The following is a 26064-nucleotide window of genomic DNA, read 5'->3' on the forward strand; positions in this document are numbered from 1 at the left end:
CAACAATGTGAATGGGCTTGGTGTCGTTGAACTGTACCGTTAAGTATGGCTGAAATAGTATATATTATGTGACTTTTAGCACAGTAAAAAGGTTTTTAAAAAATATCTATTTCAAGTTGGAGAAGATAGCATAATTATGTAAGTCTTGTCAATGAGGTGGAAACCAGAGAGAGAAGAAAAAACTGAAGATGCCAGAGAGGAGGCAGGGCTGGTGTTACAGAGCCACCAGGGTAGACAGCCAGGACACCAGGAAGGGGGCTCCCTCAGAGGCTGAGAGCGGGAAGAGGCTCAGGGAGCAGCAGCTGTGCCCTGAAGCGCAGACACCGGCGGAAGGCACGGGCTCTCCCAGCTGCACCACGTTAGTAGCTTCCTCAGCAACTCAGAAGGGCTATGGGAATATTTGAGACAGTCACTGAGTGGGGACCACAGGAAAAGAAAAGGTGTTTCCAAATGCCAGAGTGAGCCCACTGAACAGTTCAACACACATGCCCTAAGCCCCTCCTAGGTACTCAGTGAAGCAGGAAAATGAATGAAACGAGGCCATCTGCAGCAACATGGATGGACCCAGTGACGATCATACTAAGTGAAGTCAGACAGAGAATGACAAATATTACATGATATCACTTATATGGGGACACTAAAAAAATGATACAAAGGAACTTATTTAAGGAACAGAAATAGACTCACAGACTTAGAGAACAAACTTGTAGTTACCAAAGGAGAACGGCATGGAGGCATGAAACAGGAATGGGCTTAACATACACGCACAGACAGATACTCAACAAGGACCTACTGTACAGCTCAGGAAACTATACCCAGTATTTTATAATAACCTATAAGAGAAAAGGATGTGAAAGTATATATACATATGTGTGTGTGTGTGGGGTGCATATATATATATTCAGACATATCTGAATCACTTTGCTCTACACCTGATGCTAGCTATACTTTGAAAAAAAGATTGAAGAGTGGTAGCATTTGATTCATTTACACAGCATTTTGACAACAGGATATAAATGCAACAGGAAGAACTAACAGGCTGTCTGAGACACCACGCACATGGCTCATAAATTAACTTCTATGAACAGTGTCTGTGTGTGAGATGCAAGGGAAAGTCTTCAGTGACACATTTTTTTCCTTGCTTGTTCCCAAAAGCATTTGAGATGACTAACGTGAAGCATTACTGCTCTGTTCTTCTAGGGCTAAGGGAAGTATTTATCAGGTTCTTATTCATTTTGTATTCTGATGGTGTGACCACACGTCATATCACACCATTTATACACAGTGTGTACACACAGGGCAACACATTAGCAGAACCTTTGGTGTTTATAGTAAATTCCCAAATGAAAATATAGACAGACTAGAAAAGCCCTGGGCATATGCCTTCACACCATGTGAAAAATAAATGCTGGACTTCCTTGGTGATCCAGTGGTTAAGAATTTGCCTGCCAATGCAGGAGAAGGCAATGGCACCCCACTCCAGTACTCTTGCCTGGAAAATCCCATGGATGGAGGAGCCTGGTAGGCTACAGTCCATGGGGTCGCGAAGAGTCGGATACGACTGAGTGACTTCACTTTCCCTTTTCACTTTCCTGCATCGGAGAAGGAAATGGCAACCCACTCCAGTGTTCTTGCCTGGAGAATCCCAGGGACAGCGGAGCCTGGTGGGCTGCCGTCTGTGGGGTCACACAGAGTTGGACACAACTGAAGCGACTTAGCAGCAGCAGGGAAAACAGGCTTGATCCCTGGTCTGGGAATATTGCATACGCGGCGGGGCAACTAAGCCTGTGCACCACGACTGCTGAGCCTGTGAGCCACGGCTGCTGAGCGCACGCACCCTAGAGCCGGAGCTCTGCAGCAGGGGAGCCACCTCAACGAGAAGCCTGCCCACCTCCACAAGAGAAAGCCTGAGCACAGCCGTGAAGACCCAGTGCAGCCAAAAATGAGATCTTTCAAAAGCAAATACTATACATGTTTTATATTTCTGTGTATATCTGGTCCCACAGAGTGTATATTCAACTCACGCTCAAGCATCATTGGAAATTTTAAGGAAATTCCTTGTGATGCCATTTTCTTTGCTTTCGAAAAAGTGAACTAAGTTGCAAAGGAGAAGAGACATGCCCACCTCATCCCCAAATAGGAATAAGAAACGTCACTTGCCACTCATTTCCAGAAAGTATCTCGCGTTCATCAGCATTCGGCCTTGAGGTTTCAGCTCTAACTGGTGGAAGGGAGAAAAGAAACACGGGTCAGAGCGAGAGGCAAGCGCTGAGCTGAACGACACCCCAGCTGAGGAGCTGGGTGAGGCAGGAGATTTCCAGCCCAGCTCTGCTCCTTTTCGTCTTGCTCACTCATGCTATCATCAAAATAGCACAGCATCCACAAATATAACCTTTCTTTTATCAAAACACCTCAGCAGCTCATGAATTCGATTTGGAGATCAAAACTTCCTGAAGGCCATGTCCGACTTTCTGCGGCCTGATGGACTGCTGCCTGCCAGGCTCCTCTGTCCATGGAATCTCCCAAGCAAGAATACCGGAGTGGGTTGCCATTTCCTCCTCCAGGACCTCTTCCTGACCCAGCATGTCCTGAGTTGCAGGCGATTCTTTACTGCTGAGCCAACAGGGCCTCTAGGTTAATAGGGGTATTAAATGGGAGTGGTCTTTTACTTTCACATGGGGAACCTGCTTCCTTTGGAAAGTGCCGGACCATCTGCTAAGGGAACTTTTAATTAGATTGGTCAAGGAAGGGATTAAGAACGTATATATATTTCAGTATGATTATGTAGAAGGGACCAGACAGAGTGACCTGTTAAGGGACGATGCAGATTACGTGATGTGACGTGAGGGACACATGGCAAATCTGAGAAGACCTGACTAACCACTAATAATATAACTAAACTATAACACAGCACTGTTCACATGCTAAAAAGAAACAAGAAAAAAGGTGAACTGAAGCCCACTGCTGATCATTACATCTATGGGTAACTAGAATAACTGAAACATAGCAAGAAGGGTCTGGTTGAACTCAGGACTGAATATGAATCATGGTTAAATAATTCAAAGTCATGGTGATCTTGCACCTTCCACCAGACCTTTAAAGATATTGGAGAAACTGACATAACAGCAATGCCCATGGTACAGCATCACTACTGTTAGACTTTTATGATGTGACAAGCTTCTACCACTTGCTTAACTACACAGTCCCATGAAAGCTTAAATTTGTTCTTGTTCAGTTGCTAAGTTGTGTCTGACTCTTAAACGGCTTAAATAGATTAGTGAAAAGAGAAGGGCCTTTGACATCAAGTACATATACCATTATTCTCTGATTTATGGAATAATAAATAGTGGAGGCAAAAAATAAAACCCGAAGAATGAGGGATAGGGGCTCATTCCCAGAGGAAGTGGGAAAAACTGGTACCAGGTGACTGCAATGCTATCAATATTCAGGAATTAGTGGTGATAGAAGAAATTAAATCAGTGAGCTGCTGAAAAAACAGCCTCCGCAGAAAGTCAGATTCCATCACATTTATGAGTGAGTGGGGGATAACCACACCAACAGGGAAAACCCTGGGAAAGCAGAAACAAAATATCAATATTTGGAAACTACATGGTGACTGTGGAGCTAAGAGGCAATTCTGAGAAAATCTTTTTTTTTTTTTTTAACAGAGAAACTAATTTTAAGAAAGCAGATTTTAACAGAAGCAAGGGAAACTAAGTCCAAAGCAATTTGTTGATGCTTAAACATGATAAATAAAAGTGAACTAGGAAATAACCTTGAACATAATAAAGGCAAAAAATATAAGAAGGTTGCCAGTAGTTAAATGTGGATCCGAGGGCTTCAGTTCAGTCGCTCAGTCGTGTCCGACTCTCTGTGACCGCATGAACTGCAGCATGCCAGGCCTGTCTGTCCATCACCAATTCCCAGAGTTTACCCAAACCCATGTCCATCGAGTTGGTGATGCCATCCAACCATCCTATCCTCTGTCGTCCCCTTCTCCTCCTGCCCTCAATTTTTCCCAGCATCAGGGTCTTTTCCAATGAGTCAGCTCTTCGCACCAGGTGGCCAAAGTACTGGAGTTTCAGCTTCAACATCAATCCTTCCAAAGAACACCCAGGGCTTATCTCCTTTACGATGGACTGGTTGGATCTCCTTGCAGTCCAAGGGACTCTCAAGAGTCTTCTCCAACACCACAGTTCAAAAGCAACAATTCTTCGGCGCTCAGCTTTCTTTATAGTCCAAATCTCACATCCATACATGACCACTGGAAAAACCGTAGCCTTGACCAGACGGATCTTATTGACAAAGTAATATCTCTGCTTTTTAATATGCTGTCTAGGTTGGAAGGATATCCTATCCTTCCAAGGATCCAAGGGCGTATGTCTCAGTAATCCCAATATGCAAAAAATATGGAAACTCTGACAAGGATAAACTTTAAAAAATGTCTTGGCGAGAAAGCAAATGCAACTTTTAAGAGGTATAAATAGAAAAACAACTTGTTTGTCAAGGATGCATAATAAAATAATTTAAAAAATAGTTATTCCTTTATTCACTGAAAAGGAAATCTATAGTATGCTACTTTAAAAATTAGAGATTTGGTGACTCTTCCCTTTTAAAAAAATGAGGCAGAAAGTGGAAAATAAATGGGAATGGGAGAAAAACAGAGGAAGATTTTCTCTAGTTTCTCTCTTCTTTCTCTGAGCCTGGTCAAATGCTCTATGACTCAGAGGTATCTGCAGCCTCACCCTCTCCCCCAACAGGTCTGTGTAAACTTTTACCACTAAGTCACATGCCTGTGACATTACCCACTTATTTATCCACTTCCTATTTTTTGCACAACCAGCTACCTAAGAGGAATTCTGTTTCTGTGATCTCTCACCAGGCTGAATGAGTTCACAGACACCCTGAACTAAATTATCTAAATACATCTAAGCATGGGGGACTTTAAGAAAAAAGTCTTGACATATAGTTATCTTTAAAGATTACTTCAGTGATGCAAGCAAAGATAGATATACTTTCCTAAAAAGTACCTCTCTCTCTCTCGCTCTCTTTTTTTAAGGTAAAAAATATACCATTGACACGAAAATCTGTTTTAGGCTTGTATTATTCCCATTTTGAAACCTGGCATTTGAAAATCTTTTGGCTGGAGTTAAGAATCTGAGTTATAAGAAGCATGAAGCTGAGAGGTAAGAGTCTCCTCCTTTGCATAAAGGATGCAGACATTTGAAAACACTTTTTGGGTTTCAGCTCTTACAAAAGCAGGTTTTACTCATATGTTTTCTTTAATTGTTATACCCCAGACATTTTCACAGGAATTTTTATGCTTTCATAGTTTACTTCTCCCTTTAACTTATAATTATTTTGGTAACAAATGTTTAGAATCGCAGTTTTCAAAAATCTGCATGGTAACATGAGTTGTGTATAATGTACTTTTTAGAGCAAAGTAAGCTAACCCTGAATATTCATTGGAAGGACTGAAGCTGAAGCTCCAATACTTTGGTCACCTGATGCGAAGAGCCCACTCACTGGGAAAGACCCTGATGCTGGGAAAGATTGAAGGCAAAAGGAGAAGGGGGTGGCAGAGGATAAGATGGTTGGATAACATCACTGATTCAAGGGACATGAGTTTGAGCAAACTCTGGGAGATAGTGGAGGACAGGGGAGCCTGGCCTGCTGCAGTCCATGGGATCACAAAGAGTCAAATATGGCTGAACACTAAACAACAAGCTAAGCAAACACATTATGACTAAAAAAAATTATAGGGATTGAGATATTAAATGGATCTTTGCTCTCTTCTTACTTATCTATCCACCATCCTGTCTAAGACAGTTTATCAAGGTATCATGTACGTATCTAGATATCTTGATATTCACGTGATATCTTGATACACAGATCACAGGTAGGTTCCCACGCTATGAAAATTTTGTGGTATTTCCAAGCTGACTTTAACAGTTATAGATCAGTAACAGTTCTTCACACCCTGAGAGACCTTATTTCCTTTACCTAAGAATCAAAGAAATGTGAGTATGCTAGCTAGTATGTTCTATAGTCCACAATGAATACTCATCGCCACAGTCAAGTCACCAATGAGTCAGTGGTAGGGAGTTGGTTTCCCCGAGGCCTTCAGGATGTCAACCTTCAGGATGACATTGAAATTTTGTACCAGTCGTCAGCTGCGATGGTGTCTATCACTTCATGGAATATACACATAAATGAAGCCCATGCCCTGGCTACTTACCCATATTTCTGTCTTCCCGTTGTTTTTCCTGCATCTCTCGGCCAGGGAGTAGAGCTCCACGGTGGTCTCGGATATCAGGTCCACGTTTTTGCCCTTCACGATGATCTGCATCACTCGCCCCTTGTTGATGTGGGCGTCGAAAGTGCTGTCCCAGGGCGGGTACATGGTTGGCTTTTTCTGGATGTACATCTGCCCATTCTCTAGGAATGGAAAGATACATGCTCATTACGCTTTCAGCCTGCTCTGGGAAATAATTCACCCATTCCCTCTGCTCTCGAGGACTATATTAGTCTTTTGGGAGGACGACAATAGCACATACAATTAGAATTAGAGACACGCAGAGAATGAACTCATGGTTACCAGGGAGGAAGGATGGGGGGGAAGGGATAGTTAGGGAGTTGGGGATGGACATGCACACACTGCTATATCTAAAATGCATAACCAACAAGGTCCTACTGTATAGCACAGGAAACTCTGCTCAGAATTCGGCAGCTGCGTGGATGGAAGAGGGATTTGGGGGAGAATGGACACATGTATACGTGCGTGGTTGAATCACTCTGGTGTGCACCTGAAATTATCACAACATTGTTAACTGACTATACTCCAATAAAAAAAATAGTAAAAAAAAAAAAAGAGAAGAATTAGAGATAAAATAGGACAAGATGAGATGGTTCCAAGGTCTACATGCAAGGTAATATACTAAAACTTGGAAGTCAACCTGGATAATTTATGCAAATAAATCTGGCATCTTCACTGGCAATGCTCTTTTCCTATTCATCAGTTGCTTCTTTTGAAGTCTGAACATCTGAGCAAATATGAAGAACCCAGCAGCTAAGCCTGGTATGTTTGGTAGAGGACAGTGACCTAGACCCCCCCCCTTCTTTTTTTAACAGGTTATATACTTTTATGCCTTTGGGGATCCTTCTGTGTTAATGTATTAACGGTGGACACATGACTGTTCAATTTCACTGGTATCTAGTGAAAAAAAACAAGATAATATAAAACTACTGTGTGTTGATTTGAAAAAGACAGTGACTTAATTTCAGGCTTATACTGAGTGTTCTTTTAGAAAGATATTTTAAAATTTTCCACTCAACATAAATACCTTTAATAGGCAAAACCTTTAAAATACCATGAACCATTATTTTCTTCTCAAAAGGAGGATACATTTTAACATAAACCATGCTCCCTAATCGAAAACTAACAAGTATCTCAGAGAGGTGGAGGTCTTCATCCCCGGAGTCAGTGGAGCAGGCTGCAGAAGGCCTGCAGGTGGTTAGTGACAGGAACCAAGGGCAGGATGATGAAGTTTAAGGGAACCATCCCAGAACCACCAGGGAAAGTGATTACTAGTGGGATTCAGCAGTGTTGCTCTCTCCTCCATCCACACTGGATTCTCTGTAGCATTTATGCCCTAGTCGTTGCAGGAGCAGAAAACTGCAGCTGTATTTCAGGGTTTCTTTCTTGTGACCCTAAGCACGTGAAGCAGCAGTCCGAGCAGAGATTTATCAGAGAAGTTGATAAAGCAAAAAGAAAACGCCACTGAAAGCAGGGAAACAAAGCAGTTCTAACTCTTGAGGCATGATACTGAAAGAGAACAGGCATCAGGCATTTGCTAAATTATTCCTTGGGAGGTATACAAGGATTTGAATAAGCTGAAACCTCACACTGTAGGTAAACCTGGCTGTGAGAGGTATAAACTCGAGCAATGTTGAGCATGGAATTGGAAGGGGAATATTTTTATGGTTTGTTTAATAGAAATTTAACTCAGGATTAGACTTAAAAAAAAAAAAAGCCATGGCAATATTAGTGATCAGAGTAATGTTTTACTTCCACAGGCTTCAAGCTGCCTCTCAAAATTCCTTTACCTTCTTCCAACCATTATCATTCAGCACACCCAGGAAATGGACAGAAATTCCCATAGCAAGGGATTTTTCACACTTTCATTCAGTAGACTGTCATCATTTATAAAGAGAACAAGAACTCAAGATCCTGTCTATTTACAGTGGGGTTTACTATTTTCAAAGGCTCCTAGACTGACAGCACTGTGTCCCTTTGCTCCTGTTCTTTGCTTTATGTAAAATGCAGCCTTAACATCCCAAACACGGAAACCTGCTAAAACGCTACAGAAGTAATGTTTTAAATACCATGTTCAGAGAGATTTCTTTTCAGGACAAAACTAAAACAAAATGAAAAAAACAAAAACTTCCGCACTCCACAGGCTTAACCTTTCAGAAACACAAACTTCTTTTCCAACATGTCCTCTTGATTCATGTGGCTGATTAGACCAAGTTCAAAGGCAAGGCCAAAACAAGAAATAGATACTTAAAAAAAGGCTCCCAGGAGGCAAATGTCAGTGAGACCTGTGGATGTAAAGGGAACCAGATCCAAGGGACCCATTAAGTCAAAAAGCAGCTTTGAAAAACTCAGACATTGCACACTTCAAAGATTTCAGTGACATTTGAAAGGTTTTAGATTGGGAGCAAGTGCCATTCTCACTGTTAACTAAACAGGAGAGAGATCTGGGCAGAAGGGAACTCAAGATGATCAGTCAGTCTCCTCCGCTTTGATGTGCTCCTGGGGCTGGAAGGCAGAAGCCAGTTGAGCACAGAGAAGTCTTTTAAGGGAAAGAAAAGCCAGCATCCAGGATTGGAAACCCCAGGGTTCTGTGCTGGACACATCCAGCTGGAGGTCATCACCTGCAGAATCAGGTTCCTCTTGCACCCAGGAATGTCACTTAATTTTTCTTTTTCTTTTTTTTTAATTTTTTTAAATTTTTTAAATTTTAAAATCTTTAATTCTTACATGTGTTCCTTCTCTCTCCATCTTTCTCTCCAGCCTCAATTCTCTCCCCGCATGACCCTGCTTTGATGTCTTCATTTCACATGACTTACTATGTGATCTTTCTGTTTTTTGCTTATCTTCTGCTAGGAGAGGAACTCTGAAGGAAACGAAGGTCTTCTGGCCCAGTATACAGTAGGTGCTCCATAAATACTTTCTCTATAAATGCACTGTAGTGGCTCCTAATCTTTCCTGTGACTGCATCAGTGGCAATCAGATTTCCCCACAAAGTGTCATCTGCTAAAACCAGAAACTGTGTGTAGAGAGGTAGGGAAAGGCAGGGAGGCTGGGAAAACCATGGGATATAAACTTCATCCTGCTTTTTACTTTTTACTTTTCTTTCTGTTTTTAGAAAGTCCATGATAACTTTAAAACACAGAGGCAGGGACCAGACAGGGTAGGAGCAGTTTAGGTGATCATGAAGATATTCTAGACAGAATAGGATTATCTTATTTTTCCTGAGTGACACTGTTTATTCACATTATCATTTCTAATGTGCTTCAGGAAATAAATTGGTTAAAATATTATCAAATTTTCTTTAAGACATTTTAGCAGTCACTTCATTAGACAATTTAGCTTTATGTTCATTCATTCTTCCAAATGGAAGAAGTATTCCAAATGTCCATTCAATACTCATTTTTTGTCTGTTCACTTATTACAATGTACAGTGATGTTAATTACTATTTCATTTAGAAAAATTCCTTGACTCCATGGTACTACCATGCTCAAATGTGCACACTAGTTACATTGCTGTACCAGTAATTTAGACAAGTCAGAGGAGGATGATTTTAATGGAAAGATCTAAACCCATGAAGGAACCTTGGAAGACTGTCATGCTTTCCCCCTTTCCATGAAATTTTCATGAATATTTAAATCTGACAAAATTCTTTAACTCACCTGGGGTCTTAGTAAAGGAAGGCTTCTGAAATTTGAACCCTAATTGCTAATCCTATACGTTTTGTACTATTTATCTGAACTTGGTCAAAAAAGCAGTAAAATATCTTCGGCGTTAAGTCTAAGACTATGGAGTATTACTCAGCCATAAAAAGGAATGCATTTGAGTCGGTTTTCGTGAGGTGGATGAACCTAGAACCTCGATCCTGTTATACAGAGTGAAGTCAGTCAGAAAGAAGAACACCAATACATTAACGCATATATATATGGAATCTAGAAAAAAGGTACTGATGAACTTATATTCAGGGCAGGAATAAACCTGCAGATACAGAAAACAGACTTTGGACATAGTAGGGGAAGGAGAGGGTGTCACAAATTGAGAGCATGGCACTGAAACATACACGTTACCATATGTGGAACAGCTAGCTAGTGGGAAGCTGCTGTGTAACGCAGGGAGCGCAGCTTGGTGCTCTGAGACAGCCTGGAGGGGTGGGAGGGCGGTCCAGAGGGAGGGGACATATGTATACTTAAGACTGATTTGCGTTGTTGTATAGCAGCCGCCAACACAATATTCTAAAGTAAGTATCCTCCAACTAAAACTTTTCAAAATGCAAGACAGCCTTTATCTATAATCATAGAAAACAATCAGAAAATACTGGACCATGTTCTACTCTAGCTCATTAAAGTAGGTTTTTGGTTTTTTTCCTTCGTTAACTCCGCACATAACGTCCTCAACTCTTTGCTCCTTTCCTTCGTTTATGTGGAAAATGGGACTATGACCTAGAACATAAGGCAGGCGACCAGGTCTAGTTCAGAGGCCGTTACTAAGCCCGTGAACCTCTCAGGAAGCACTTGGCTTCTCTGGGCATCGTTTCCTGAGCTGGAAAGTCAGGTTGAGTCAGGCGACCTTGAAGACCCTGGAAGGCCTTGCTTCCCAGTTCACTGCGGGGGCTTCCTCTTCCCCCGCCCCTCACGCCCAGCACGCACTCAAGCTTACCTGATTCAACATACTCTTTGACAAGCACGGCACAGTATGGGTTAACCGCCTCACCCTGGCAGGACTGGCAGGACCCACAGTCGAAGTTGGACAAACCAATTCGGAGAAACGGTGACATGATGCTCACTCCCTGCAAAGCAACAGAAGACAACAGCTGTTTGAAGACTGTAAAATATATTATTTTGGGTGTTGCATCCCTCTTAACCAGTGCTTTATCTCTGAAAGCCAGAGCCTCAAGTGGCTTGACTATCCGTTCAAACAAATGTTTTACTTCCCCCTCTGCACGGTGCATTATTGGGCTCACCCCAAACCGCAGGCTGATGTGCCAGAGAAAGCGGTGTCCTGGACTAAGGTTATTTAACCTTGTCAGTTAGACCTGAGTCCCACTCCCAATTGAATGGAGTTATATTTAATAGTTGCAGAGAGACACAAAAGCATTCCAACACTTCATTTCTTCTACTAGCCAAGTAGGTACCCAGGAAACAACACAGTAATAAGAAAATGAGTTTATAAACAGTAAGTCTATTTTAGTCTCAGCAGTTAAATATGACACTGTGAAATTCTTACATGGGCTATTTGTGTGTGTGATGGAATGGGTTCTGGGCGTTTATTTAGCAGCTGATCTGTTTACTTTAGACACACACACAGATATATATATATATCTGTGTCTGCGTGCGTGTGTGTATGTATTTAAAGAGCTTTTGAACAGTTTGAACCACTTAAAAACCCTAAATCACTGACCACCGTGAAATAGCAACTTCATTGTGGAAAGAGAAACAAAGGACTTTGTAAAAGTCACAGATCTAATAATTACACTTTCCGGGAGATGTTAGTGAAAATCATCTTAGTGTTGGCTACAGAATCAGGGATTCTAGTCTGATTTTTCATCTACGGTTCTTTCCTTTGTTTGACCATTTACTTCTACTAAAGCTCCCTTTTTTACCTACTTTTTCATGACGCTCCATGAATCTGAAACTATTACCCGGTATCAATAATTAGTGATAAAATTACATTCTTGCTTCCTGTCTCTTGAACAGATTTCACCTCATGAATTTTCCAGAACATTCTTAAGGAAGCCAAAGGGAACGTGCATTGGCCAAAATGTTCATTTGGGTTTTTCTGTAAGAGGTTATAGGAACTTTTTGATCAACCCAGTATCAAGAAGAAAGCATTGGCCATCTTTCTTATCTTTGTGGAAAAGAACAAAACTACTCAAAGTAACAGGCTCCCAGATGCCATGATCGATGACCCAGCTGGGAATCTCGAAGCCGTCATCTGAAGCCAGCAGAGCCACGGAAGATCACCAGTCCTCTGGGCCTCTGGAATGCTGCTGGCCTTTAGGTTTCTTGTTTGTTTGTTTGTTTTTAACCAACAGGGAGACATGTCAGGGGCCCTTGACAGCTGCTGTTAATTTCATGGAGATTAAGAGAGCCCCAATTTCCTACAGTTCAGCAGGTTTAAATAAAAGAGATGGTCACAGAATCATCCCGATTTGTCTCATGTTCCTCTGAAACACATTCCCATGAATCAGCAGTGAGATGACTTCCAGGTTTGTCTTTAGGGAGCCCCCTTACCTTCTGAGCTTAGAACTCCTGGGTAGAAGCCTGTCTAAGAGATGAGAATTCTCCAGAGAAGACTTGAGACCCCCCCACCCGCCTCTCCCCCCGGGGTTCCTGGGTCATGTAGATCTTTCAGACAAATTTATATTCTTCCACGGATCGAGCCAAGAACTGGCATCATTTATGGGACTATTTACCACATGTGGACTTTTTGGAGATTTCCTCAAAACAAGCTAAAGGTAAGCAATTCATTCAGACTGGAGCCCCGAGGGATCACTGACTCGTAATGTCTGAGTTACAAGCACTCTGACCTTTCCTGACGATGCGTCACTTTGCTATTTCCAGGCTGGGCTCAGAATTAGGCAACAGCGCTCAACGAGCACCTGGGAAAATCTGTCTGGGGAACAGACAGAAGGCTGTAGGGTCTGCAGGGGCTCTATCACAGCAAGGAAGTGAGTCGCAGTGAAACCCCCTCCTCCCGCAGGGCTGGTGTAGACATCACCCGATGTCCTATCCACAAGCGATCCAGGCTCCCTCGCCAGTCTGCCTGCCCTATCCCCTCACACGTGGACATTCTGCCCATCTGCCCAACGCATCCATCTATCTGGGAGCAAAGCCAATGCCTCTCGTTCTAAAGGCCTGGTCCCAGGGACGGCATCTGGCATTTAGAAAGCAGAACTGGCATGTGTGTGCTTTACCTCACACGTTCAGTAGAGCCTCAAGCTCAGGGGTGCCTTTTTAAGGCAAAAGGTAGCATTTTATTCCTGAGCTACTCAGAATCTTCTCTCCTTCTGTATCGTATCCTGGCTATTGTAAATGGTGCTGCTACGATCAACGGGGACCGAGGGTGTCACCCAGAGTGAAGTCACAGAAACAAACATAATGCACAGATACATGCAATCTAGAAAACTGGCATGTGAAAGTGAAAGGTGCTCAGCCGTGTCTGACTCTGTGACCCCACGGAATTCTCCAGGCCAGAATGCTGGAGTGGGTAGCCGTTCCCTTCTCCAGGGGATCTTCCCAACCCAGGCATCAAACCCAGGTCTCCCACACTGCAGGCAGATTCTTTGCCAGCTGAGTCACAAGGGAAGCCCAAGAATACTGAAGTGGGCAGCCTATCCCCTCTCCAGCGGATTTTCCCAACCCAGGAATCAAACTGGGGTCTCCTGCATTGCAGGTGGATTCCTTACCTACTGAGTTATCTATCGGGAAGCTCCAGAAAAATGGTATAGATGATCTTACTTGCAAAGCAGAAATAGAGACACGAACGTGGAGAACTAATATATGGATACTAAGGGGAAAGAGAGGGTGGGAGGAACTGGGAGACTGTGATTAACATAGACTGCTGATACTCTGTATAAAATAGATAACTGATGAGAAGCTACTGTGCAGCACCGGGAACTCTGCTCAGTCCTCTGTGGTGCTCTGAATGGAAAGGAAATCCAAAAGGGAGGGGATACATGTATACACATAGCTGCTTCATTTTGCTGTACAATAGAAACTAACACAACACTATAAAGCAATTATACCCCAATAAAAATTGATTAAAAAACAGTAATAGGCGATTATCATGAAATGAAGAAAATGCGTAAAGTTAGTAAAACTCTCCTTACCTGAGGCAAATTGCATTCAATATTTTGATGGATTTTCTCCAGTCTATTTTAATTAATTGGTTTTGTGTTTTTGTTTTATATTCCGTGCTCCTACTGTTTGTATGAGATTATATCTGACTTTTAATTTAACATTTTATCATGAAGATTGTCCAAGTTACTATGCCATCTTCCTAAGCATCCTTTTAATTCTTGCATGATATCCCATTGAGGGACAGCTCCATTATCTGCTTTATTAAAGTCTTATAGTTACATACAGAGATTGTGTCCAGTTATTCCATAATAGAAATTAGCTGATAAGCACCTTTTACAATTTTTTTTTTTAATTTAGGAAGACTGCATCAGACTAGGTCACTAGAGAACTCCAATATTACTAGATCAAATGATATTACTATTTGTAAGAGATTACTATTTAAAGAAAATAACAAAAGGGGAAAATATCTATAGTAAATGTAACAGAAAATAAGTGATCATCATTCTTATATAGTAAGTATACACAAATGTGTAGGAAAAAATACCCCAAACCACTACCCATGACCCAACTAAATAAGTGACAATGTCACAAATATATAAAATACAAAAAACATAGTTGTAACTAGTTTGTAGGAAAATTTCCAGCCTTGTGAGCAATTCAAGAAATGCAAAAACAAAGCAAGATACTATATAATTGCATTTATGTGACATTCTTGAAAAGATAAGCTACATGGGAAAAAAACATCAGCAGTTTGCAGACAGGATGTGATTATAAAGGAATGGCATGAGCGGGTTGGGGGGGGGCGGTCTAACTGTTTTATAGCCTAGTTGTGGTGGCAGTCACAGACATCTAGACATAAATACACAGAATGATTCACCCAAAATAAATGTCAATTTTTCCACATGGTAACTTAAGAAGCAAAATAAAGATATATGTGACTAGCATTTCAAGGCATAGATTATAAATTCAGGGGTTATATAAAGAATATATATTAGGAAATGGAGAATCCATATAATAAAATACTGAATTAAAATCTGAAGTAACCAAGAATAGCCTCAATTTACTAAAGGTGGTCAGAGTCTTAAAAAAAAAAAACAGAACATCTTTCACTCTGTAACATTTAAACGCTCCTGAAATTTTGCATTTTGGTGCAAATAGCTGAAAAAAAGTAACATTAGCATTTAACAATGCATTTTCTTTGAGGTATATTAATATTCAATTCAAACTATAATAATAAAATAACTAAAATACTTAAAATATAAAATAAAACAATAACATTACTTTACCTGGGCAATTAGCAAATATTTTTTGAAGTGCTCTTACCTAACACTGGCAAGGACAACATGCATCAAATGCTCTCTTATCTGTTGTGAGCATAAATTTCCACAGTCCTGTTGAACACACACACACACAGGCATGTATGTATATGTCTATATGCAAATCTCAAGAGCCAAGAAGATATGTAATAAGCACATGAAGATGAAATTAACACGAAAGATTTTTGTGGGGTGACTTGTGCTCAGAGCGGATGGTAAGGGAGAAGGGTGTTCCAAGGAGAATGACTCTTGTACAGAAACACAGGCACTGGAATCTCAGCCATCAGGACTGGCCTCTCCCAGTCTCTCTACGGAGTGTGCCTTCCATAATCTCTTTACTGACAGGCACAGTGACCTTGCCTTTTCCAACAAAGAGTGTGTGCATGAGAGTGCCTGGCCGTGACTTCCCTGGGGGTCCAGTGGTTAAGAATCTGCCCGCCAGTGCAGGGGAAATGGGTTCAATCCCTGGTCTGGGAAGATTCCACATGCCACAGGGCAACTAAGCCTGCGCACCACCGAGCCTGCATGACCTGGCGCCCATGCTCTGCAACAGGAGAGGCCACCTCAACGAGAAGCCTGTGCGCCACAACTAGAGAAAGCCCACGCACAGCAATGGAGACCCAGAGCAGCCAAAAATAAATGATAAAATTACATTTTTAAAAAAGTGACTGGCCAGCCCAGGCTGTCCTGGTAGCCCAGGGCAAGACACTCTGCAGACCATTCGTCTGAGGACTCCCCTGGACAGCTCCCGGAGACCCTTGACCTGCCAGGTCCGCAGGGAACTCACTATCTTGCCTTTGGAATCTGCCCAGTTATTGGTGCCAGGACTCCTGGCCTAGCACCCTGCCTAGACATCCCCCTTTCTCTCATCCACCACAACCAACCTTCTCTTCTCCTTGCCCTCCTCCTCTCCCTCCTTCCCTGGGACCTCCATTCTGCATCATCCCTCGTTAGACCCAATGTAGCAGCTTACTGTCTCTCTCCAGCCTTGTCACCTCTCACTTCCAGCCGGATCTCCACACTGCAGCCGCGAGGACCTTCCTTAAGATCATGCAGAGCTCCCGCTGCTTCTCCCGCGTGTCATCCTGCTTCGTGGCTCTAGGCGCTTCACAACCCCGCCCCTCTCCCTGGACCGCTTTCCTAGTCCCCTCTGTCCTCCACCTGCCCCTCCCCCACTTCCTCATCTTCCAAGTTCCTGCTCAGTCTCTACCTCCTTGCAAACCCCTTCTTCCCTCACCTCCATCCCCCCTGGCACCTCACATCTTGGTGGGATTTACTCAGCCTCCCATGGTCCCTGGGTATCCTGCGAGACACACCTGTCATAGCAGTTCACCTCTCCTCTGCCATTTCAAAAGTCTGAGTGGTGCCGATCCCGTAACTCCCATTCTCTTTGTCTTCAGCTCTCAGCCTCCAAATCTGGGGGACACAGAAGGGCCCCACCAGGATTTCTCCAACATAATCCTTAGAGAGGGTGGGGTATACTTATATCCTCAGAAGAGGGGTGGGACTCAACCTGTGGAAGTCCCTCTGGTTAAATCAGTGTATCTAGCAAAAGCCTTCCAGAGAGAGTGCATGTGGGTGCCTTCCTCAATAGACCCTAGCCGTGATAAATGGTTTCCTCTATTACCACATTCCCTTGGGGAATGCGGGTTGGGGAGGAGACCAGGGCTCACACGGTCATATTGCCCCATACTGCTTCATTTGATTGATTCGTTCACGTTTGTCTTCTCAAACAAGACTTTGGGCTCTGAGGGCGGAGACCAGGTCTCAATTAATCATCTACATACCTCTGAGGATTAATCCCTCTCTCTGATACTGAGCAGATGCTCACTGCCTTCTTGCTAAGGAACTTAATTTTCCAAAGCCAACATTTTGCATCCCCTCTTAATCTTCATGCATTTATTTTACCTGCAGGGGTATTCTATGGTCTGATTAGGTGGCAGCCAGTTACAGAGGAAATCAATTCAAAGCAAACGTGCCAGGAGTCGTTACAGGCAGAGAATCGATGCCATTATGAGCTCAACGGCAGCAGTTACTTAACTTCTCTAAGTCTGTCTTCTCGTTGGGAAAATGGTGATAATGTTGTTACTTGTTTCAAAGAGTGAAGAGGATGAAATGGGAAAACACAGGGAGGTATTGAGAGCAGGGCTGGCACACAGTTAACTCTCAGAAAAAGTTATTATTGCAGCTCTGAAATACTTCCTAGTGTACTTTATGAGCATTATTAGTGTGTACCAGAAAAGGGCAGAAAGTAAATGGAAATGGTCTTTTAGGAGCGTTATCTGGGCTGAATTATGTGACCTTCTTCTGCACCCTGCCACTGAGCTCTCATAAAGCCCTTTGGGTATCTCTTCTAAAGCACTTATTTTCCCCTAATGGAGTAATCATGATGCCAGCACTCGTCACGATGAACTAGCTGTGTGTCCATCCAGCCTTCTGCGCTTTAGCTAGCCCAGCTGTGAAATATCGTCATAAAGTGTACTTTAAACCTGTGGAGGATCTTTACTCTTACAGCTCAATGTCTTCCCCTTTAACTACGATCTCATTCCTCTTGGGCAGGTAGATGGGCAAGTCTCAGAGGTGTGCTTGAGGTTATATCCGTCAAGTATCAAATGGAGAATTCTGGTCTCTTGACTGCCTGGTGCTGCCTGACCTACTTACCTAGACTGACTCACCCGCCACAATTCAAACCCACCAAATACTTTCATGGTGACCTGAAGGATTGCCACCACATAACGAAAGCGGCTGGGGGGAAAGTCCATGGAATAGGAAGCGGGAGAAGCTCTCTAAATGCTTGTCAGCAAAAACGTGTCGAGACTTCACTTCCTCTGCAGCAAGTCAAGTAAGAATGAACATACTTCTTGATTTTACAAAAATCTGGACAGCAGTTGTATTGCTAAAGGTTAGCTGGAGGAGCCTTAAGGACAGACGGAGAGTCTCACAGAAACACCAAAACCTTAACATGTATCAACAGAAGAGAAAGTACAAGCGAATCAATAGCAAGCTTGAGAATGAGAAAAAAATTCAGTAGGTTCCCAATCCATCAGCTCAGCTGAAATTTGGTAAATGTCGGGCAAATTCTGGCAAATGAAGATACACCTACCGCTCTCACATTTCTTTATGAGACACAGAGGCAGCCTGAGCAAACAGAACACATCCCTTCGCCTGCCAAAAAATGAAGAAATAAAACAAACACTGAAATTTAGGGAAAAGCACCTGTGTGGCATTATTACTATTCTGACACTAGTTTGAGGTGTGATATGGACAGACAGCTCCATGAAAGCCCAGCTCTGACCAAATTGCACGAATATTCAATTGTCTCTGTCCAACTGACTCAGCCCGTTTTCTGAACACACCCCAACAATCCATCTCACTGGCTCTGTTTATGCCTTCCTTCCAGGTGTGTGCTCCATCGCCTGCACTCAGGCACATCCTTCAACCTTTCTCCTCTTTTAAGGACCTCACCTCTGCCCTTCCAGAGGTGGGCAGAGGAAGGGATCAAGAAGAGGAGTGATTTACCCAAAGGATAAACTACAGGAATAACCAATGTTTGCCTAGTCCAGCTCCCTCCTCTCTTTTCGGGGATCTGCCAATTTTCAGAGACTGTGTTTCTCTACTCTCCTCTGCTGTGCCATAAGCAGGGCAGGGCTATCCTGCCAGTCCTGGGAGGCCAGCCATCATCCAGCACTGCCTATGACCCTGTGAACAACCACCAACCTATTTGCTTGGATGCTTTGGCCATATCTACCAATCCAGCCTTTTATCACTCATCAAGTTGATTTTTTTTTCTTCTTCTCCATCTCTCATGCTGCTAAGTTGCTTTAGCCGTGTCCGACTCTGTGCGACCCCAGAGGCGGCAGCCCACCAGGCTCCCCCGTCCCTGGGATTCTCCAGGCAAGAACGCTGGAGTGGGTTGCCATTTCTTTCTCCAATGCATGAAGGTGAAAAGTGAAAGTGAAGTCTCTCCATCGTGTCCTACTCAGTGACCCCATGGACTGCAGCCTACCAGGCTCCTCCGTCCATGGGATTTTCCAGGCAAGAGTACTGGAGTGGGGTGCCATTGTCTATTTGGTACAAGCACATGCCTCGAGGGTTATTTACTGGGTCTTCTACAATTCACAAAATTTTGCGAAAAGCTTTCCACAGCTTGTATTATTCAGCCTTCTCATCAAGCCCACGAGGTAGGTATAATTAGCTCCATTCTACAGATTAGAAAGCTGAGGCCTGAGTGGGTAAGCTGAAGGTCAGATAGTTCATGGGCAACAGAACCTGGATTCCAGCTTTGCTTGCTCAGTGCCTCCACCCAAATTAGTCAATGATTCCTTGTTAGAAAATCACTTCAAGGTTAGGTCAGGGAGGAAGTGAAAGCCTGCAGAGTTCCCCATAGATTGTTCCCATCTGCTCAACCAGCCCCTAATTAGAAAGGGCCCACAACAGCTGTCAGACAAGCTTTCCCAGCAGCCTCCTGGATGCCTGCTTGCTCAGTCACCTCGGCTACTAACTTGACATTTCTTTTTGCTGGAGCCTGTGGTCTAATGACCTGTCCTTCTACTCCTTGGCTACAACTTGAAGAGTTAAAGGGTGGGTAACGGGGCGCTAGCAGTAAAGAACCTGCCTGCCGATGCAGGAGATGCAAGAGATGTGGGCTTGATCCCTGGGTCAGGAAGATCCCCTGAAGGAGGGCATGGCAACCCATGCCAGGATTCTTGCCTAGAGAATCCCATGGACAGAGGAGCCTGGTGGTCTACTCTGTAGGATCGCAAAAAGTCAAACACGTCTGGAGCAACTTAGCGCGCACACAAACAATTCCTGGAGCCAGAGTCCAGAGCAAGACGCACTGCTTTGTATAAGCTCGGTCTCCTTGGCATTCCTTCCTGTCCATTGCAGGGTGACCACTCACTGAGCCCACAGATGCTGCCTCATATGGAAAGTGGATTTAAGGATGGGTCTGTTTATTTAGGTCAAATTTTCCTCTTAAAAGACACTCTTGGGACTTCCCAAGTGGTCCAACGATTAAGACTGCTTCTGCTGCAGGGGGTGCGGGTTCAATTACTGGTCAGGGAACTAAGATCCTGCATACTACGTGGTGCAGCCCAAAATTAAAAAAAAGAACAGAGAAACTTCACCACACAGAAAAAGGTAATGATGTGAGGTGATGGATATGTGAATTAAATTGACTGCGGTGATTATTTCACTGTATCAAGTTTAATCAAGTCATACATCTTAAATATATATCCAATTTTGAATTGTCAATTATACCTCAATAAAGCTGGTGGAAGAGAGGTGAGTTTCTCAGTGATTCTACCATTGTATCAACCCAGTAGCTCTAATGACACACACAGAATGCTGTGGGATCTTCCTAGTGTACCAGAGGAAGAGTTCTTCCACCTGCTGGATGCTCAGGCAGGAAAAACATCCCACCTGAACGCAAGACATCCAATCAGAGCCAGGGCTCAGGGCTCGGTCAAAGAACATCTCGACTGAGATGGGCAAGGTGAAGCCCCTGGCCGCAGCGTCCCTCTTCCTTGACATGACTGTGTGCCATGAGGGAGGAGGGGACACAGTAAGAGCCCACAGGAGTGTCAACAAGACAGACATGGTATAAAATCCAGCTTTCCTCAACCACACAGTCTTACACAAGGGACCTCATCTCTGTGTGACAACCTTTCCATTTCTGCAACATGGAGAAAATAGCAGACTTGCTTCATAGAGTTGTCATAAAGATTAAATGAATCAACCATTAAATGAAATGCTTACAACAGTGGTGGGAAAGGTAGCTATTATATCACATAGAACTTTCCCGAAGCATCCTTGGAAATTCTCCCTGATGAAAGCAGTGGCTGATGATAACTCACTCAGTAGATTATCTGACCTGTCCTAGAACTCATCTAAACTACTGGCCGCTTTTTTTTGCCATCAATATTTGCAAACCTGCCTACTAGGTATAACGCCCTGTGCTGGACAGAAACACATAACAGGGTCTAAACGAGTCCTGGGACCTCAGCATGGAGTAGCCCACTTCTGCCTAGAAGGGATTAGAGAACGGACTGGACTCCACTTTCTCACCTTTCATCCTGCGAGTAAAATGACGTGGCCAGTTAATGCAGACTCAGCATCAAGAGACAAAACAAGAGATGGCAAAGGGGGCTGTTGCTCCTGCGCACGGCAAGAGCAAAACACCCCTGCCTGCCCAGTGCCTCAAACGCCACACCCCACTTCCTTCCCCAGGTGTGTGACAATTTTCAAAGAAAATACAGTACTTGTTAGTATCACCACAGCAGGCGGAAACAGCGATGTTCAGTCCAAAGATGAACTAGCAGTTCTGTAAAGAATAACCTACCCAGAGCCCTGTGTGCGCGGGCAGACCGGCAGTGCTGGGGGAGTAACCGCCGCAGACCAGGAGACAGGATGGCCAAGGGCGGGGCCAGGAGGAGGAGGCAGGGTGGGGCTCTGATGATGGAGGGTGGATGTGTGAGCCACCCACCCCTTCTTGTGGCCCACAAATGTCCCCACCTTAGAAATGACCGGGTTGTAAAAGCATGTTTGTGATCGGAGCTTAGACTCCATGGAAACTGAAATTAAATACTCTTTAGGTGCTGAGACAAGCCTTGATCCGCCCATTCATCTGTTCATTCAGAATGAAGTCAAGATTCTGACACTAAGCACCCTTCTGTCACTGTCCTGGCTTAGGAGGTCTGCCCCTGGTTTTCCCTCCTGTGACCTCTCAGATTTACTGTGGGTTAAATAGCCCCATATGAGGTCTATATTCTCAATTTTAAAACCACAGAATACTTTGATTCTCAGAACACACTAGTTGACTGGGTGAGACCATCTGTATTCTTGGCTGCAACTGCAGTGGACACCCACCACCTGGGAGATGGGAACCCCCAAGCCCAGCAGTTCTCAAAGTGGGATCCTGGAAGACCCTCAGCATCCAAACCAGCAAGGTGGCAGGGCAGGCTTTAGAAATGCAAACCCTCCATCCCCACCTGGACTCACCGAATTAGAAATTTGGGGAGTGGGTTCCTCCATGAAACCCTCCACTGACCCGCTGCATATTTAGCCTCTGGAAGCATCAGGCTAGAGCAAATGCCTCCAGGCCAGGCTGTGTCTCTCTCATCTCTATTTGCTTGGTGTCCAGCACAGCGATTCGAAATCAATGATTCTCAATCAGGGCAGCCTTGCCTCTAGGGGACATTTGGCAATGTCTGGGGACATTGCTGGTTGTCACATATGGCTGGAGAGGGTGGGGCTGGCAACTGGTAGGCTGAGGCCAGAGATACTGCAAACAGACCTACAACACATAGGACAGCTGCCCACAACAAACACATCAATGTTGCTGAGGCTGAAAAGCTCTGTTCTGCATATTAAATAAATGTATACTAAACATGGAGATGCCAAGAGAATCCTCTCTCTTCATTCCTGTCTCTTATCCCTTCCTCTTCTTGAGTGAATTCTAGCCCCACAACGAGAAGAGACTATGATGGCTTGGGAGAATGGGTCTCTCTCTTTCCCACACCACCTCATTTGTAGCACTAGTAACACAGTCGGAGAAGGCAGCGGCACCCCATTCCAGTGCTCTTTCCTGGAAAATCCCATGGACGGAGGAGCCTGGTGGGTGCAGTCCATGGGGTCGCTGAGAGTTGGACATGACTCAGTGACTTCACTTTCACTTTTCACTTTCATGCATTGGAGAAGGAAATGGCAACCCACTCCAGTGTTCTTGCCTGGAGAATCCCAGGGACGGCGGAGCCTGGTGGGCTGCCGTCTATGTGGTCGCACGGAGTCGGACATGACTGAAGCGACTTAGCAGCAGCAGTAACACAGTAACTGACACGTAATACAACTCACTACAAGTGTTTCAACTACATAAATGGATACATTGGTTATGAGTGAAAATGTATCAATCTGTAAACAAATCAGTGGATCTGTCCATTTTTTTTTTCTTTTTGAGAGCTGAAAGGGCTCTTAGTGAACAAGTAGTCCACCCACTCCTATAAAAGATGAGGAAATTCAGTCTCAGAAAAATTAAGGCAAGTGATCAAATCTACCTGATTAGTGGAAGAAGTGTTACTAGGGTCTAGGTCTCCTAGATCATTGTGCTTTTATTGTAGATATCACTCCAAGAAAAATGGATTTGAACAAGTGTTTGGATTTCTCCTGCACAAAACATTATACTGCTTACACAGAAAGACTGTTCACACCACCAAATGCCAGTCCTTCAGCCTTAATATCTGGAATGTATCCTAATTTTGCTGATTTGGGACAGTACAGCAGCTTCACGTGCAGTAGCCAAGCATTCAATGAGTGAGTGAAGCTAGCTAACCGCTGATTATTCACATTCCAAAGAAGTTGGGGGGGGTGCTTTCCTGTATTCATCATACACAAAGAAAATAGGAAGAGATTAAAAGCTTTGTTTCTTTGAAGAAAAAAAAATGGTAAGAAGTAAAAGCAGCACTTGATTATGAGACAGAGTTCTTTCAAATGCCAAGCTCTGACTTTCCTTGGTGAGTCTTCAGTGAGCTATCAAGATTATTTTGCGATCAGAGCTATTGTGAGAAATGCATTTCAGCCTATTCTTACAGACAACAATCGTAAGAGAACAGCACGGCAGTTCATGACTATTATTGTTCTTCAGAGCAGAAGGCATGGAGTGAATAAGTGTCTTCATTTTGACAAAGAATCCACTACAAATTAGTGGCAAATAATATGCATAGAGCACTGATAGCTTATACAGAGCTTTTTAAAGATGAGGTTGAGAGAGAGGTTGCTGGTCTTGAAAGATACTGGAAACTGTTTTCATTTTTTTTTTTTTCAATTGGTCCTTCATCTCACTTTGAGAAGCATTGCTCTCTGGTACCTATTTGTTACACAAAACTTGGGAAAATGCAATCTCCTTTAGTATTCTATTTATCTTTTTTATATTCCCCCTTTGAATATAAGCTCTATGATTTTAGGAGTAATGTCTAGTTTTTGTTTTTAATAGCCTTCAGTTTTTTTTGTTTTTTTTTGTTTTTTTTTAAGCAGCCTTATATTCATAGCAAAATTCAGCAGAGAGGACAGAGATTTCCCAAGTACCCGCTGCCTGCCCTGTGCACAGCCTCCCGCATGACCAGCATTCCCCCACCTAGACGGTACATTTGTTAATTACCTGGGTATGCCACCATCACCCAGAGTGCTGAGTTTACATGAGGGTTCACTCTCGGTGGTATCAGGCTGTGCATTTGAACAAATACGTAATGACATGGGTACATGTCAGATAGGCATGACAGGTACAAGTCTGTCCTTCTTGTATCAGACTAAACGGTTTCCCTGCTCTAAAGACCCTGTGCTCCACCCGTCCGTCCTCCTCCTCCAGTCCTGACAGATACGACAATAAAGACGCAGTAACAGGAACAGCACGATGCTGTGAGCAGAAGAGCTGGGCAGATCACCAGAGGAGACAGAGTGGCTTGAACCAGGTCTACACACTTATGGAAGCACGTGTACAATGACGGCAGAAAAATCTGGGAAAAAGGAAAGATTGTTTAACACATGGGCTGTGCCCCTCAGCTAATGAAAGCTGACATCAAAATAAAATTTAGATACACTGATGACATTAATGTAGAAAGAAAGACCTCTAAAACTACTAAAGGTACCAGGTATGTAGAATAATGATTATATCCTTTTAGAACTAGAAATATGATATCACAGACAAGTTTCATACAGAAACACACTTCTATCCTGTTTTAGCTAAAAAGGTACAAGTGTTAACCATTAAAGACAAATCACAATGCGGGAGACATGATTATAAAATAGGTAGTGAAATATTTGACAAACAAATACGTGAAAGCTCTTAAATATCAATAAAAGGTCAAGCCTAATAATTAAATACTATTTGCCCAATTAAAAAATAGACAAAGGCTAAGAGCATACATTTTACAAAATGATTATAAAGGCCAAAGAAAACCATGAAAAAAGTTCAGTTTCACTAGAAAGTAAAAAAATGTAAATCAGTCAGGTCCATAATAATCCTTTCTCTGCAATTCCAAAATACAAAAAGCTCTGGAAATAGGAAAAAATGCTTCGACAGTGGAAACTAATTTTTTTCTTCCATACAGTAAAATTGTAATCATTGAATATACAAGAAGAAAAGAAAATATGAAATCATCAATTTGCGAACCTAGTGCAAACTAATTTTGTAGCAAAATCTGATGTGGACTACTCATGGTCTATTTAATCCCACTGAACATAACTGTTAATACCTTATCCCCCACATACACACACATAAAGCCTACTGGGAATATTTTGTACTAAATAGTTATAATTTATTACCTTTATAAAATACAAATTGTAAAACAGATTTAGCTATAATAGTTTGGATAGCGGACCTGTACAATCTTTATGGAAGAAAATATGTATTAAATGACTGAAATGACAAGGCAAGTATATGAAGGTATATAAATAAGAATGCCAATTGCAGCATGGCCTACTAAAACTGGGAATAGCCTCACTGTCAAAAAATAAGCTATTATTTAAATATATTATGACAAATAAATACAGTGGAATATTTTACAACCAGTAGACTGTTATTCACTTAATTTACAGGCTATAATTGAAATAGAGATGTGCTAACCTTAGTGTATAATTAGACTC

The 26064-nt window shown here is 43.0% G+C and overlaps 1 protein-coding gene across 12 annotated transcripts in view; it reads right to left on the reverse strand.

Moving 5' to 3' along the window:
- Positions 1 to 26064, reverse strand: part of PRKCQ (protein kinase C theta) — a 154869-nt gene that overhangs the window by 82150 nt on the left and 46655 nt on the right. For 5 of the 12 annotated variants that reach the window (XM_069547169.1, XM_069547170.1, XM_069547168.1 and 2 more), the window contains 3 exons: positions 10971 to 11100; positions 6239 to 6438; positions 2161 to 2221 (listed from right to left, as the gene is read on the reverse strand). In XM_069547169.1, the coding sequence (XP_069403270.1) occupies positions 2161 to 2221; positions 6239 to 6438; positions 10971 to 11100 (391 nt within the window). Of the gene's footprint in view, positions 1 to 2160; positions 2222 to 6238; positions 6439 to 10970; positions 11101 to 11274; positions 11440 to 16745; positions 17077 to 18532; positions 18590 to 26064 lie in introns of those variants that run through there. The other 7 variants (XM_069547177.1, XM_069547180.1, XM_069547178.1 and 4 more) reach the window with 5 other exon arrangements.

This window comes from Ovis canadensis, chromosome 13 (genome assembly GCF_042477335.2).
Source record: "Ovis canadensis isolate MfBH-ARS-UI-01 breed Bighorn chromosome 13, ARS-UI_OviCan_v2, whole genome shotgun sequence".
Taxonomy (NCBI): domain Eukaryota; kingdom Metazoa; phylum Chordata; class Mammalia; order Artiodactyla; family Bovidae; genus Ovis; species Ovis canadensis.